Source organism: Gambusia affinis, linkage group LG20 (assembly GCF_019740435.1).
Source record: "Gambusia affinis linkage group LG20, SWU_Gaff_1.0, whole genome shotgun sequence".
Lineage (NCBI taxonomy): Eukaryota > Metazoa > Chordata > Actinopteri > Cyprinodontiformes > Poeciliidae > Gambusia > Gambusia affinis.
Window position 1 is genome coordinate 13,460,341 of NC_057887.1, and position 13,405 is coordinate 13,473,745.

General features: G+C 37.0%; 1 protein-coding gene across 2 annotated transcripts; it reads left to right on the forward strand.

The window, feature by feature from the left end:
* Positions 1–897: 897 nt before the first annotated feature.
* Positions 898–12,833, forward strand: hid1b (HID1 domain containing b). 2 transcript variants are annotated; one of them, XM_044103705.1, is made up of 19 exons: positions 898–1,025; positions 2,042–2,191; positions 3,541–3,711; positions 5,061–5,183; positions 7,873–7,979; positions 8,427–8,543; positions 8,999–9,227; positions 9,512–9,568; positions 9,653–9,793; positions 9,874–9,964; positions 10,091–10,242; positions 10,508–10,586; positions 10,657–10,821; positions 10,898–11,122; positions 11,775–11,923; positions 11,996–12,076; positions 12,166–12,257; positions 12,435–12,593; positions 12,679–12,833. In XM_044103705.1, the coding sequence occupies exons 1-19, from the start codon at positions 996–998 to the stop codon at positions 12,740–12,742; spliced, it is 2,382 nt and encodes a 793-aa protein (XP_043959640.1). In that variant the 5' UTR covers positions 898–995; the 3' UTR covers positions 12,743–12,833. The 2 variants fall into 2 exon arrangements, with proteins under 2 accessions (XP_043959640.1, XP_043959639.1); XM_044103704.1 differs by having other exon boundaries at positions 1,009–1,124.
* Positions 12,834–13,405: the final 572 nt, after the last annotated feature.

Below are 13,405 nucleotides of genomic sequence, written 5' to 3' on the forward strand. Positions count from 1 at the left end.
CATAAATGTATTCACCTGCAGTTGAACTGACAAGGAGAGGGAAAAATCTCTCTGTATTGTTACGTTCAGAGATGATCGTGCAGACAATGATTATATAGGTCATCATGACGTAAATCTTATCTGTAGCGAGTTTACCAGGAGAGTCACATGGTAACACGGGAAGATAAATATGTACATGAAGTATCCCGGAAGTTTGCTCATTTGGATCCTGCTCAGCATGTGCTGCTTTCAGGGTCAGTCAGAATTATCCCAACAAAATAATGACTGATTCAGGTTTGTCATTGAAGCAACAACGGTTTGTTATCAATTCAGTGAATATATTTAGAAGAAATATCATTACTTTTGATTCAAGTGTCACACATTTTTGTTATTTAGCTCAGGCATTTCCTATCCGTTTTACATTCACTGTATGATTTGTATTATTTATTATTCATTTCTTTCATTTTTAATTGTTTTTATTTCGTCTACTGTTTATAGTTTAAATATATTTCTATTTGTAGTTTAGATTTTTTGAGAACATGGCTGATATTGATGTGTATGATAGTTTTTACTTCAATCAAAATATTTAATTATGAATGGTTTTTATTTATCAGGAAGAAGGATTCTCAACATAAAATTGATGTCCCGTTTCTGGCTAAAATCTTTTGTGTTTTGGTTTTTGTCTTTTTAAAATATATATTATGTTTTTTATTGTTATTATTTCCGAAGATAATCAGTAAGATTACAATTTTTGCTGTCAAATTTATATCCTGAATATTTTTGTGTTTGCAAAGTTATAATATTTATCTTAGCACAGGTAAGTTAGTCTTTGTTCCAATATAATTTCTCGTCTTCCCTTTTACAATTTTACACGGACTTGTAAAACATTTTTGAATATTTTTTTGTTGTAATTAAGTTGGGGGAGGGGGTTTCAGCCTGATGGTTCCAACACAAATCCCACCATGAGTTATCCGAGTTTTCCTGAACGCACCAGCTGCGCTGCGCTCTGAGTTGAGATGAGGAGAAATTATCAGCAGAATCCGCAGGTAGGAGGACGCGGCTGTTGGAAACCGAAAAAAATGGGAAACGCTGACACTAAACTTCACTTTAGGAAAGCGGTAATCCAGCTTACGACCAAAACTCAGGTCTGTTTTTGTTTTCTGCGTAATAAAGCTCTTGAACGTGGAAGGATAAAAATTGAATTTTGAACGATATTTGTTTGCGATGATAAAGGTTGGTGTGCCAGATGGTAGCGTCAGGTGCAGGTCGGATTGTAATAAGTGGAGTGAAAACAAACCCTTAGTAACTACACTTTTAGATTTGAAATAAGGACAGGAAGTTAAGACAAGGCGCATTTATGGTTTTATTATTTGTACTGTTTTTCGGAAGAAAAACCATCATTCTGCCAGTTTTGCATCAATTGTTTGTTTAATGCTACTTTAACATATGAAAATGTGTTTACCTAGGGACTTAGCTAGTCTACATAAATTGTACGTTGACCATTTCGTATTTTATGGTAGAATGTAAACCTGAGAAAAATAAAATGTTTTGGTAATTTCATGGAAATATCATTAAAATCATCCTAATTGCTGTTATCTGTTAATTATTTATCATTTATTATTTATCATCTGGTTTTTGCCTATTTCCAACACATTTCACCTAGAAATTAAACCAGTCATACACATAAAAAAGTATAGCGGTTTATCCTATTTTTAATTGATGTGTTTCAACCTGCCCCTCTGACTCCTCAATAACAAAAACGTGAATCTCTCTTAAATTAAATAATTAAAGTTCCAGTGAAAGCATGCTTGGTCATGAATTCTATGAATAGTTTTTATTGCTGCAATACTAGCAGGACTTTTTGAACGTTTTGTCAGAAACAAACGTCTTAGTTGAATGAAAATTACTTCAATCTAACTGGGCTTATAGGTGTGTGTTTTTATTTAATGGTGCCAGTTCTGTGAATAACGTCTGCAGGATTGCTGGTGCATAGCCGGTGAACATTTTTATAAAAATGAAAACTTGGGTACACAAAGACTTTACAATGTTTCCTCTACTGCAGCCTGTTGAAGCCACAGACAATGTGTTCTGGGATCAATTCTGGACCGAGTGCTCCATCGCCGTCCAGGATGTTTTTGCTCTGGTGCCCGCAGCAGAAATCCGAGCTGTCAGAGAGGAGTCTCCATCCAACCTAGCAACCCTGTGTTACAAGGTAACCTGTCTTCCTTGGAATTAGTGTCTTATTTAGATCATGTTTATTAAAATCACATGGTTAGATTTAAGTGAATTTCTGTTTTGCAAACATTTAATGGAATCCTTCTTCAAAATGGGAAAGACAAGTGGTCATTTTACTGTTAATCTTCAGAAGTCAAAAAATTATTTCCTGAAAATAATTAATACCTACTTTTTTTTCTTTGTAAAATTATAATTTCAAATGTCTGAAACACCTCCAACTGTGACAAACAAGGTTTAATGAGAGCAAAAATTCATATTCTCAACATACAAAGAGAAAAACTTACAGGAGGTAGAAAAATCTCTAAAACTTGCTGTTGGAGCACTGCTGCAAAATCTGACAACCTTGTGGTTACCAAGTCTTAATAGTGATTCATTTTGTTATTTTTTTTTTCATTTTAACATTTAAATCAGGGGACGCCAGTAACTATGGAAGTCTATGCAGTCTATCGGACAAGCACTCTACGGTAATTTAGGAGTCTGCGCCACTAAAATGCAAATACTGTATTTCTAATTACAAAGCATGTTGTTTCTTATGCTATTTAACAGAGCAACAGTATCACAAGGGTTAGTACCAATAGCTTAGTTGGTTTGTTGTGAATATGATGCCCCTTTTGCATGATCACATCTGCAGACACTGCAGCCAACTCTCCCTTGTTAATCATCCAACCTCTAATCTGATCTTCCCACTGAAATATTTGAGCTCTGGCTGAAGCTGAAGGATGAGGTTTACATCTAAACACCTTTTACTCCATGTAAATCTGCAATAAAATGAAAATCTTCTCTGCTTTCTCAGAGACTCAGACTGAAAATAATGCATTGAGTTTTGTCATAAATGAGTTAGTCATCAAAACACAGAGAATTGATTTATAAGGTAGTTCCTACAGACAGCAAGGATTCCCGTGTTTTACTTGACTGCTTGTTTTGTTCATCCTGGATACAGTCAGAAACAAAGGAATGCAGGCATTTGTTATTCCCACACTCGGAGTACAAAAGGTCAGTCTAAAAGAGCAAAAAAAAAAAAAAAAAAAAAAAACAGATGAGAGGAGGAGAAGCCACTCGTTAATCAACAAAACAAATTCTGAATAAAATTAGAAAAATACAGATAATGATCTAAGAAGCCATTTATTACTGTTTGTTTGGGTTTTTTTTTCTTCAAACCTTAGCTTGTTTTGAAGAATCCATGATTATTTATCACATATTTATGTTTTTCTGTTACAGTGAGTAATCTAAATGTTTTGCCATCTTTTTAATAAAATAACTTAAATTAACTCTTCCAATTGATGACTTTACAGCTTAATTTACATGTTTGACATGGTTTGTTCCCAGGCCGTGGAAAGGCTGGTTCAGTGTGCCGACTCTGGCTGCCCCTCGGAGAAGGAGCGTCAGATCGTACTGAACTGCACCCGCCTTCTCACCCGGGTCCTGCCGTACATTTTTGAGGATGCTGACTGGAGGGGCTTCTTCTGGTCCACCATTCCTGGCACAAAAAAATCTGGGGTATGACACGTAGCCTGAGAGAGCTGACACTCTGACAGTTTACCTTTCTTTGGACTCTTTAAATTTTTATCAGTTATACTCAAGTTGAAGGAAGAGCTAAAGAACATTTTCTGTATATTTTAGTTTTAATAACCTTAAATATAGTTAACTCTTGGTATGTAATCTGTGGAAGCTGCTGCTGGAGAAATCTGTTCTGTCTGCTGACAGGAGTGCCATCTTTTAGCTATCGTTCCATCACACAGTTTGTAACCCTTTGATTACTTCAGCCGTAATAATCTGCTCTTGCTAGAAAAGTTGCTGCGCTTTGATTTTCAGAGCAGATTCTGCAGTTTAAGATAAAACCACTGCTGATGTGGATGGTCTCCATCCAAAGCTGGACTCTCTCTTCTTCTCCTCTCAGCCGACCTGCTGCTGAGTCTCTGGTTACCTGGTCGACTGGGGACCATGGTGCAAACACTGCCCACATTGTATCTGTCACCGTCTACCCACCAATGGTTGAGTTAAGGAGGGATTGAATGTCTGTTAATGAAAGTATGGGACTGAGGAGAAAGAGGGCTGCTGCAGGTGGAAAAGGCTGATGGGCTCTTTGTAATGAATTCAGTTATGCATAAAAAGTCTTTATTTTCAAGAAACAAAATCAATTAAACCTTAAATTAAATGTTTGCCTGGTGAGTGTGAAACTACATTTTGGGATGGAGATTTGTAAATACAAGGAGTAAAAAATGAGTCAGAATAAGAGATGCTTTAATTGGTCAGTAAACCACATAGAATAATTATTTTTTGTTACAAATATTCCTAATTATTCTTTTTTTCTAAGTAGTCATTGGAGTGACTTCTAGGATTTGCTTGTTGCTGTACTCAATGACAAGGCTTCCTGATATTAGCAATAAAAGCTAAAATGCACTTATCTGTATTTTATGTGTTTAAACATATTAGTAATGAGCTCACTTATAGTTTGTACATTGCTGTGTGCTTGCGATCAGCAGAAAGGCAAGCAGCAGTTCATCACTGCAGTTGTCACCAACATTTATGGCAGCCATATTGGATTTCAAAAGGATTCTGAAGATTCTCAGTACATAGTACATGGTAACTGGGAGTTCAGAGGATGTTGCAAGCTTTTTTTGTCTGGTACAACTGAGTCCTCTTTACTCTGCAAACACAACCACACCAAAGAGTGATGTTGTGTTGAGTATGGCACATTCACTGATCAGAAAAACGTATGATTCTTTAGTTTCTGACCAGTCGGAGGGAAAAAAGGATGAAAATTGTTCAGTCACCAGAACATTTCTTGGTTTATGTCTTTGTAAAACCTGTGAGATTTGTTTTCAAATGATGCTGTCATGTTGCAGAGTTTGGACGAAGATGTTGTTGAGAACGAAGCTCGGCCGCTGGCTGAATCCTTGCTGCTCACCATTGCTGACCTGCTCTTCTGTCCAGATTTTACTGTCCAGAGTCACAAGAAGAACAACCCGGTCAGTGAGTTGAAAGAAGAACATTTATAGCTGGTCATTACAGATTAATGCAGAGTTGAACATTCTTTTAAGTCCTTGGTAACATTAAGTGTGCTACTGTGCTGTGTCCAACTAAGGCTGGTACGTCTATTGCTCCAAACTGGTTTGATGGACAAATTTAACATTTAACTTGCGCACACACAGAAATAAAATAATCTCAAACATGTTGTCCTGAACTCTTTGGTAATTAATTAAAGGACATCATTCCTATAAAATGTACTATAAAAGGTAGGAAAACAGAGCTAGCCAGCCTTTTCTCTAATGAAAGGTTTCAGGTCTTGTTTTCTTAACGTTCTGGTGGTTCAAGTCTGTGCCGTTATCTCCTTCATGCAACCCTCTCAGGTGGTTTGCTGGAGTTAATGAGTGACTCCATGGCGCAGAGGGAGGAAGAACTGGCCGTATTTGAGCTGGGTGGACGCATCTTAACTGAGCTCTGCAAACAGTTTAGAAACTGGGGAGGTGATCTGTGCTGCCATCAGAGGAAGTGGTCATTGTTTATTCCCACCTGCCTCTGTGGCCAATCAAGCATGAACAATAGCTGGAAAGAAGCTGGGGGGAGCAAATAAAGTTTTCACTTTTCCGTCAGTGTTTGTTCACCTGGAGGTCAGATTTTTTTTTTTTCTGAACAAAAAAAAAACTACGTAAATTAGATTCATTGTTCAATTTGCCTTCCAGTGTTCAAACCCTCATCTAATTTCTTGAAAAGTGGTCTTGGTCAAGATTTCTCAAGGATTCAAGCAAAGTGTTTAAACATTTGGTTTGGACTTTGGCCAGCTTTTTTAGCCAGCTTCTGTCCAGTATCTCAGGATCAATAAATAATGTTATCTACCAGCAGAAGGTTATGTCATAGATATTTCAGTTTGATCAGGTGTCATTTTATAAGAGTCGGTTGGACTGTGTGGGAGATCAGAACCACTATCAGTATAAAAAAAAGTCTAATATTTAGTCTTAAAATTACAGTAACTTTAGATACACACTTTTGGTCAAAATTTTACCTTGTTGTGGTTATCTATATGTATTATTTTATCAATAATACTAAACCATCAAAGGAAATAAACTGATATGCAATTGGAGTAGAAAATGTTTTGTTTTGGATTTAACATGGAAGGAAGTGGAAAAGAAATAACACCTGTATAAAAAATTCTGGTTTGAGTTGATGAAGGGTTGAATTAATATTTTACCTGAAAATAAATGAGAATATAATTCTAACAAGGCATATTAGCTTTAGAGGTATATTAGCTTAAATGTTGCCATTCTGAACATCTAAATGAATTGAATCAACTAAAGTACAGGTCATGTGTCAGGTCATTGTGTTTTTGGTATAAAAATTAACTTATTTTTATAACAAAAATAAGTAAATTTTTGGTAAAAAATTAACTTATTTTTAATTTAGTATTTATTTTTTATTTAATGTTTTTGTTTTCATACGGAGAGATTTTGTAGACTGATTATCTCTTCTATAGTCCACTTTTGTATCCATGGCTCTGTGCTGATATTTGTCCAATTTTGGCATGTTGGATGTTGGAGTTGGTATAATAGAATTTTATCAAATTGAATGTCTAAGAATGTATTTTTAAAAATTATAGTTCAATTTTGAGGGTCACTGGTAGTTAGAAATTAAATATTAAATTTATTTTCCTCTCATTTTTTTATATGTGTTAAAATATTCTACTCTACATTTCCTTGTGTACAGCAGTTAACAAAACTTGACACTATTCTATTAACTATATCAAAGTTAATAGAACTTTGACATTGTTCTATTAACTATAGAATTATATCTATAGTTAATAGATCCATATCCAATAGACCCCATCCATATTGTGATGGGGTAGAATTTAATAAATGACTCCATCCCACATGTTATGTAAAATAGTAAAATATTTTCTTCAAAATTTTGTTTGTTTGATTTTGCTTTCTATGACCTATTAAAAAACATGTTTGAACTAGCTAATTCATAATGTTTAGATGTATTCACTGAACATTTTCAGATCTTCCTTTCCAAATCTGCTGCTTTGACAAGTATTACCAGAGCTTTATTACTAGCAGCTTTATTTACGTTTAAGCCAATTAAAGTATTAAAATTTGCTTTGAATCCATTAATATTTGTTTTTTTTTAGGTTTCACTTATTGGACAGCGTGTTTCGGTTATGCCACTGGAGAAGTTTAATACAGCATGTTATCTGCCCTTTAGTCAGATAACTTACAGAAACACCTCATCACTTCTATTCTTAAAGCTGCAGTTATCTGTGCCGAGGTGTCAAAGCCAGATAATGTCAGCAGAGTACTCGGCTCATTCTGCTTGCTGATTAGCCATGATTAACATGGTCTAAGTGTCCAAATGCAGAACTTTTTTAGACCTTCTTTATTTTTTGCCTTTAACAATAAGGAATATTTCATGTTGTGTTCTGTGCTGTTTGTACCACAGTTTAAGATTATGACTGAGTATGACAGAAAGATGATACCACAATTATTTATCATAACAGAACTTATACCAAATACAGTAATATGTTTCAAATGCCAATGACAAAATTTCTCTTCTCAGCCTTTTCTGACGTCACAAGTAACACTACCTGTGTTAGAAAATCATCTTCCACATATCAATTCAGTATGTCTCAAACTATAATTTTTTTAAACTCTTGTTTTGCTTTAGGATGCCTCAGAGGAAATGCGAGCCATAGATAGCTGTGAGTACATCTGGGAGGCCGGGGTGGGCTTTGCTCAGTCGCCTCCCCCGAATTACATCCATGACCGGAACAGGTGAGACTGCAAGCTGGATTTTATCTGTTTAGCTGCTTTCCTATAAAGGTGATGGACATATTTTACTTTAAACCAGGGGAAAATAAGGCACTAAAACTTTGCTTTGTGATAATTTGGGTAAGATGAACCCACACAGTCAGTATAAACTCATAAGTAAGATGAGGGCAGTTTGTAAGAAATCAGTTTAGAGAGGGAGCCAAATTAAATTATTCTATGTGGTTTACTGACCAATTAAAGAATCTTTTATTCTGACTCATTTTGTACTCCTTGTATTTAGCCATTTACCATTTAATTGATTGCTTTCATATAAATCTGCTACATTGCTCACCACTACAGGGATTTATTGAGTTTAGTAACATGTTATTTAATTAACAGTGCTTTTTTTGCCCACTTTGAAATTTTTTTGACTGCTGTTGTTTTGACAGTAGATTCATTGTGTGATTGCAGGATAGAGCTGCTGAAGCTGCTTCTAACTTGCTTCTCTGAAGCCATGTATCTTTCTCCTTCGTCTGAAAGCCAACTCCTTAACCCCTGGATCTCCTTCTTCTGTTCTGCAGAAAACAGGTTCGCATGGCTCAAAAAAGCCACATTAAGAGAGTATATGTCTAAATCTGTGCTTTTTGAGCATTTACCATTTACTTTATTTGACTGCAGCCCAGAAGAAGACTGACTGCTTTTTTTATTTTGTGCTAGTGGATTATTTTTGCATGTGCTATGAAAACAGTAAGCAGTGTAAAAATGCAAAGAATTTTCAATTCCTCTTGAAAAATGTCCTCCAATTCCTTTATATTCTTAGCTTTTCTTGCATGAACTGAATGTTTAAGATATCCACAAATTGGCTCAATAATGTTAAGGTCCAGAAGCAGAGATTGCCACTCCAGAACCCTCACCGTTTTTCTCCTGTATCCCAAAACAACTTATCTTGTTCTTGTATTATTTTCAGTTTCCATCTCTAAACATCTTCAGTTTATAGATGCTCTGTTATGAAAACCAGGATTATCTGTGTGCCATTGCTTCAGACATGCCTTGCCGCTCTTCACATCCCTATTGAACGTGGTCTGTTCCTACGACCCAGTGGGATACGGTATCCCGTACAACCATCTGCTGTTCTCAGACTACCGAGAGCAGCTAGTGGAGCAGGCACTGCAGGTCCTGATCGTCACCCTGGAGCACGAGACTGGGTCGGCTGTGAGCGCTGCCCTCCAGGCGCTGGATTCCTCCTCGTCCAATCCACCTGAGGAATTAGAGGTATCATGGATAAATTTTATTGTTGCCATTTTGCTGGAAAAAAGTTACACTCTCAACTATACAGCAAACAATGTGAAAGAAACATGTTAAAGGTACACTAAAGAAGTATCAACACAGCTAAAAAAAAAAGATTATGACTTAACTAATTTAATTTTAGTTCCTAATAGTACCCATTTCTGCAAGTGCATGGTCAAGCTCTCAAAACCTTTAACATAAGTCAAACAGAAAATCATGTAAATAAGTATATATGTTGAAATGAAGAATTAAAATGTTTTAATATACAGCCAGCTGGACCTGACAACCTCTTTGTGAATTACCTCTCGAGGATCCACAGGGAGGAGGTACCAAACTGTAAACCTTCAATTTCATTCTATTTGTGGATGATTTTTTTATATTTTAGCATATTCTCTGTATTGGTTCAACAGGATTTGAGTTTCGTCCTCCGAGGTTTTGCTCAACTGCTCAACAATCCTCTGATCCAGACGTACCTTCCACGATCCACCAAGAAGATCCATTTCCACCAGGAGCTACTAATTCTGTTCTGGAAGTTCTGTGATTTTAACAAAGTGCGAGGCACCTTGCATTTTTTAATTGTTCTTTTCACTTGTCTTTTACTCACTAACATGACTGTTTCTGCATGTTGCAGAAATTCCTGTTCTTCGTCCTAAAGAGCAGTGATGTCTTGGAGATGCTGGTTCCCATCCTATTCTACCTGAACGATGCCAGAGCAGATCAGTGTGAGACACTTTTTGTGACATCTGAGCAAAAAAAGAACAAAAACATACATCTCTATACACAGACATTGAGGCAACGGTAAACTGCACAAACTTCTAAAAGCCCTTCATGTGTGTGTGTGTGTGCAGCTCGGGTGGGCCTCATGCACATTGGCGTGTTCATCCTGCTGCTGCTGAGCGGAGAGAGAAACTTTGGTGTTCGACTGAATAAACCGTACACGCTCCGGGTCCCCATGGACATTCCTGTTTTTACAGGAACCCACGCTGACTTACTAATAGTGGTGAGAGACCTACTTTACTTGACTAAGAGATTATAAATCTGCTAAAGCTTAACAACCTGTGCTTTATAAACATTTCACAAGATTAAAACAGAAAATATAAGAAAATTCTTAAAAGGTTGGTTTTCTTTTCAAATCTGAAAGCTTACAGAAGCTGCACACAAACTGGCAGATTCTACAAATTATTATTTTTTTGTATTTTTAAGTTTTAGATTATAATATGCTCTCAGTAGTACAAAGAGTCATATTTATGTTCCTTCTTGTTTAGATTTTTCACAAAATAATTACCTGTGGACACCAGCGTCTTCATCCACTGTTTGACTGCCTGCTCACCATAATTGTAAACAGTAAGTATGCCTGTAGACAATGCTGCCCCTTGGTGGAGAGTTGACGTAAGCACATTTTCTACCTCTGTAGTTTCACCCTACCTAAAGAGCCTGTCAATGGTGGCTGCCAACAAGTTGCTCCACCTGCTGGAGGCCTTCTCCATGCCCTGGTACCTCCTATCTGCACCTCAGAACCACAACCTGGTCTTCTTCCTGCTGGAGGTCTTCAACAACATCATCCAGTATCAGTTTGATGGTTAGAACAACAATGGGATCTTATGAGTGCTGCTGCATTTGGGGCACCCTTTTGACATCTGAAACCTTCCCCACAGGTAACTTCAACCTAGTGTACGCCATCATTCGTAAGAGGAACGTTTTCCACCAGCTAGCCAACCTCCCCACGGATGAGGCATCCATTCAGAAAACTTTGCAGAAGAAGAAGAAGAAGTCTGGGATCTCCCACCTAAGCTCCACAGATGGCGAGTACATGGAGGGCTCCAGACCTGCTGCACCTGCTGAGCCCGGGACACTCAAAGCCACCTTAGAGGCCACTCCAGGTGGGGAAGAAACTGCCAAGAATAAATATATAATAAGTTAAGTTCTAAAATACTCTTTTTTTTTTTTTTTTTTTTTTTTGCTACTTTGACAAATGAGAACGTGAATTAAAATGCTAAAAAAACAAAGAAAAGCTCCAGTGACAGAAATTTGCTTAAAGACAAGAAAACACCAAATAAGTTTATAATGGAAAGCTTAAAAATGCTATGCTGGGGACCTGTAATCTGAAAAGAACAAAATTATAAGCCAACCATAAAAGTGTAAATTAAAATGTGACCAAGCCAACTTGAGTCTGAAAAAGAATGTGAAAGAATGGACACATTTTAAAGTAATATGACCAGAAAGAGGTAAGTTACTGCACTAGAAGCAACAAATTAAAGTGAACATTGGAAGATTAGTGAGACATGAGTTTTAAACTTTTTTTGTGTGTCTGAAAAGTGGCTTAGAAACTCTGCAAACATCTTCAAGGTCATTGGTTTGTCTTCTACAAACTTTACATATCTACTGAAATGTTTGTACCCTCTTTTTTGCAAAATTTTGCAAAATATTGGTCAGATTTGTTGGAGAAATTCAATTTTCACGTCAGGCCACATATTTCCAGTCAGGTATCCTTGTTTTTCTCTCAGCGGGAAGTAACAGCTCATGTTGTTTCAGGAATTGATAAGATTACAGAGAAATCACAGGTAAGCGAAGATGGAACATTGGTTGCCTTGCCTCGTTCAAGCTCTCCGGCAACTCCACCTCACCGTGGTGCCATCAACGGAGCCAGCGACACAGAGTCCAACTCAGAAAGAGACCACGAGGTACGGCAGATACCTCGCTGCTCGCACTCTGTTTATTTTTTTGCTTTCTCACAGTTTCATCCTGTCATCCAGGTCTTCACAAGGTCACAGACGTCAAGAAGTCGAATGTCGAGCGTCTCATCTACTGCCGCCTGGACTGCTAATTCAGACTGGGTGAGAGAAGGGGGGTTTTTTAGGTTTATTTCTGCTGCTTGTTGGTTTTTGCCATGAGATTTTATGCTTTATTTACCCTTTCCTGTTAGATGTTGTCATGGAAATCTAGACTTCCTCTGCAAACCATTATGCGGCTTCTGCAAGTCTTGGTCCCTCAGGTGGAGAAGATCTGCATTGACAAGTAGGAGAAAAGTTTTAATTAGAAGCCAGATGGATTTAATAGTTTAACTGATTTACAAGAGATTGCTGTAAGTTACAAATAAGCAAAAATTTATTTTTTGGGAATTGTATTCTTAAATCTGAGATCTTCCAATTGTTTAGAGCTGGATCAAATGAGGAGGTTTTGTTTTATCTTCAGGGGTTTAACAGATGAGTCAGAGATCTTGAGGTTCCTGCAGCACGGCACACTGGTGGGCCTCCTCCCAGTCCCTCACCCCATCCTGATCAGGAAGTACCAGGCCAACACTGGCACTGCCATGTGGTTCCGGACCTACATGTGGGGAGTCATCTACCTACGGTAAACATGCCGGATGTAGATTCATAGTGGATTTCAGTTTGGCTGCTGAAACAGTTTTTTTCACTCTTCCTTCTGATCTTTGAAGGAATGTGGATCCTCCAATTTGGTACGACACGGACATAAGGCTTTTTGAGATCCAGAGGATTTAGAGGAACTGCTGGAGTTGACATCAGTAACAAGCTTCTGCCAGATGATCTTTGACCAACTTACTCAAAAAAAATAAAGATTCTCTAAACATGCCCTGAGAGTTTTTCATTATGCAATAAATCCAACATGAAATCATTGGTTGAATATAATGTTCTTAACTCATCAAAAGTACTTAGAAATATTTTTCCCGTACACACCTAAAAGTGTTCTTCACTCACTTAAATACTAAGAACCACTTAACCTCTTACACCCTAAGCGAGCCAAGGTAACATGGCAGCTGGACCCACCAGTGGGTCCGTCGGGTTCTAGAGGTTAAGAACCAATTGGAATGCACTGCAGAAGATTTAGTACACACAGTAAAACACAGCTGAAGCAAAGATTTATGCTGCAGCTAGATAAACTCTAACTCAAATTGTCAAAAATATGTATGTCCTTTAGAAAATAAATAAAAATTTTATTTATTTTTAAATGGATATTTTTTTGTATTTCATTTCTTAAAATATAAAAGGAACTGTACATAATTGTAGCAATACAAACAATCTACAGCTTTAAAAATAAATCAAATATAAATATTTGTATATGACAGCGGAAAAAGTTATTGGCTCAGAGTGGATGGATCTGGCTAAACTGGATTTACCAAATGATACCTTTTGAAATAATAAAAA

Bases quoted from the DNA above. Each gene is read 5' to 3' on its own strand.
- hid1b (XM_044103704.1), top strand. From the start codon at position 1,059: ATGGGAAACGCTGACACTAAACTTCACTTTAGGAAAGCGGTAATCCAG. The intron at 9,794-9,873 runs GTGCGAGGCACC...TGCATGTTGCAG, and splicing joins AGTTCTGTGATTTTAACAAA to AAATTCCTGTTCTTCGTCCT. The intron at 12,594-12,678 runs GTAAACATGCCG...TGATCTTTGAAG, and splicing joins TGGGGAGTCATCTACCTACG to GAATGTGGATCCTCCAATTT.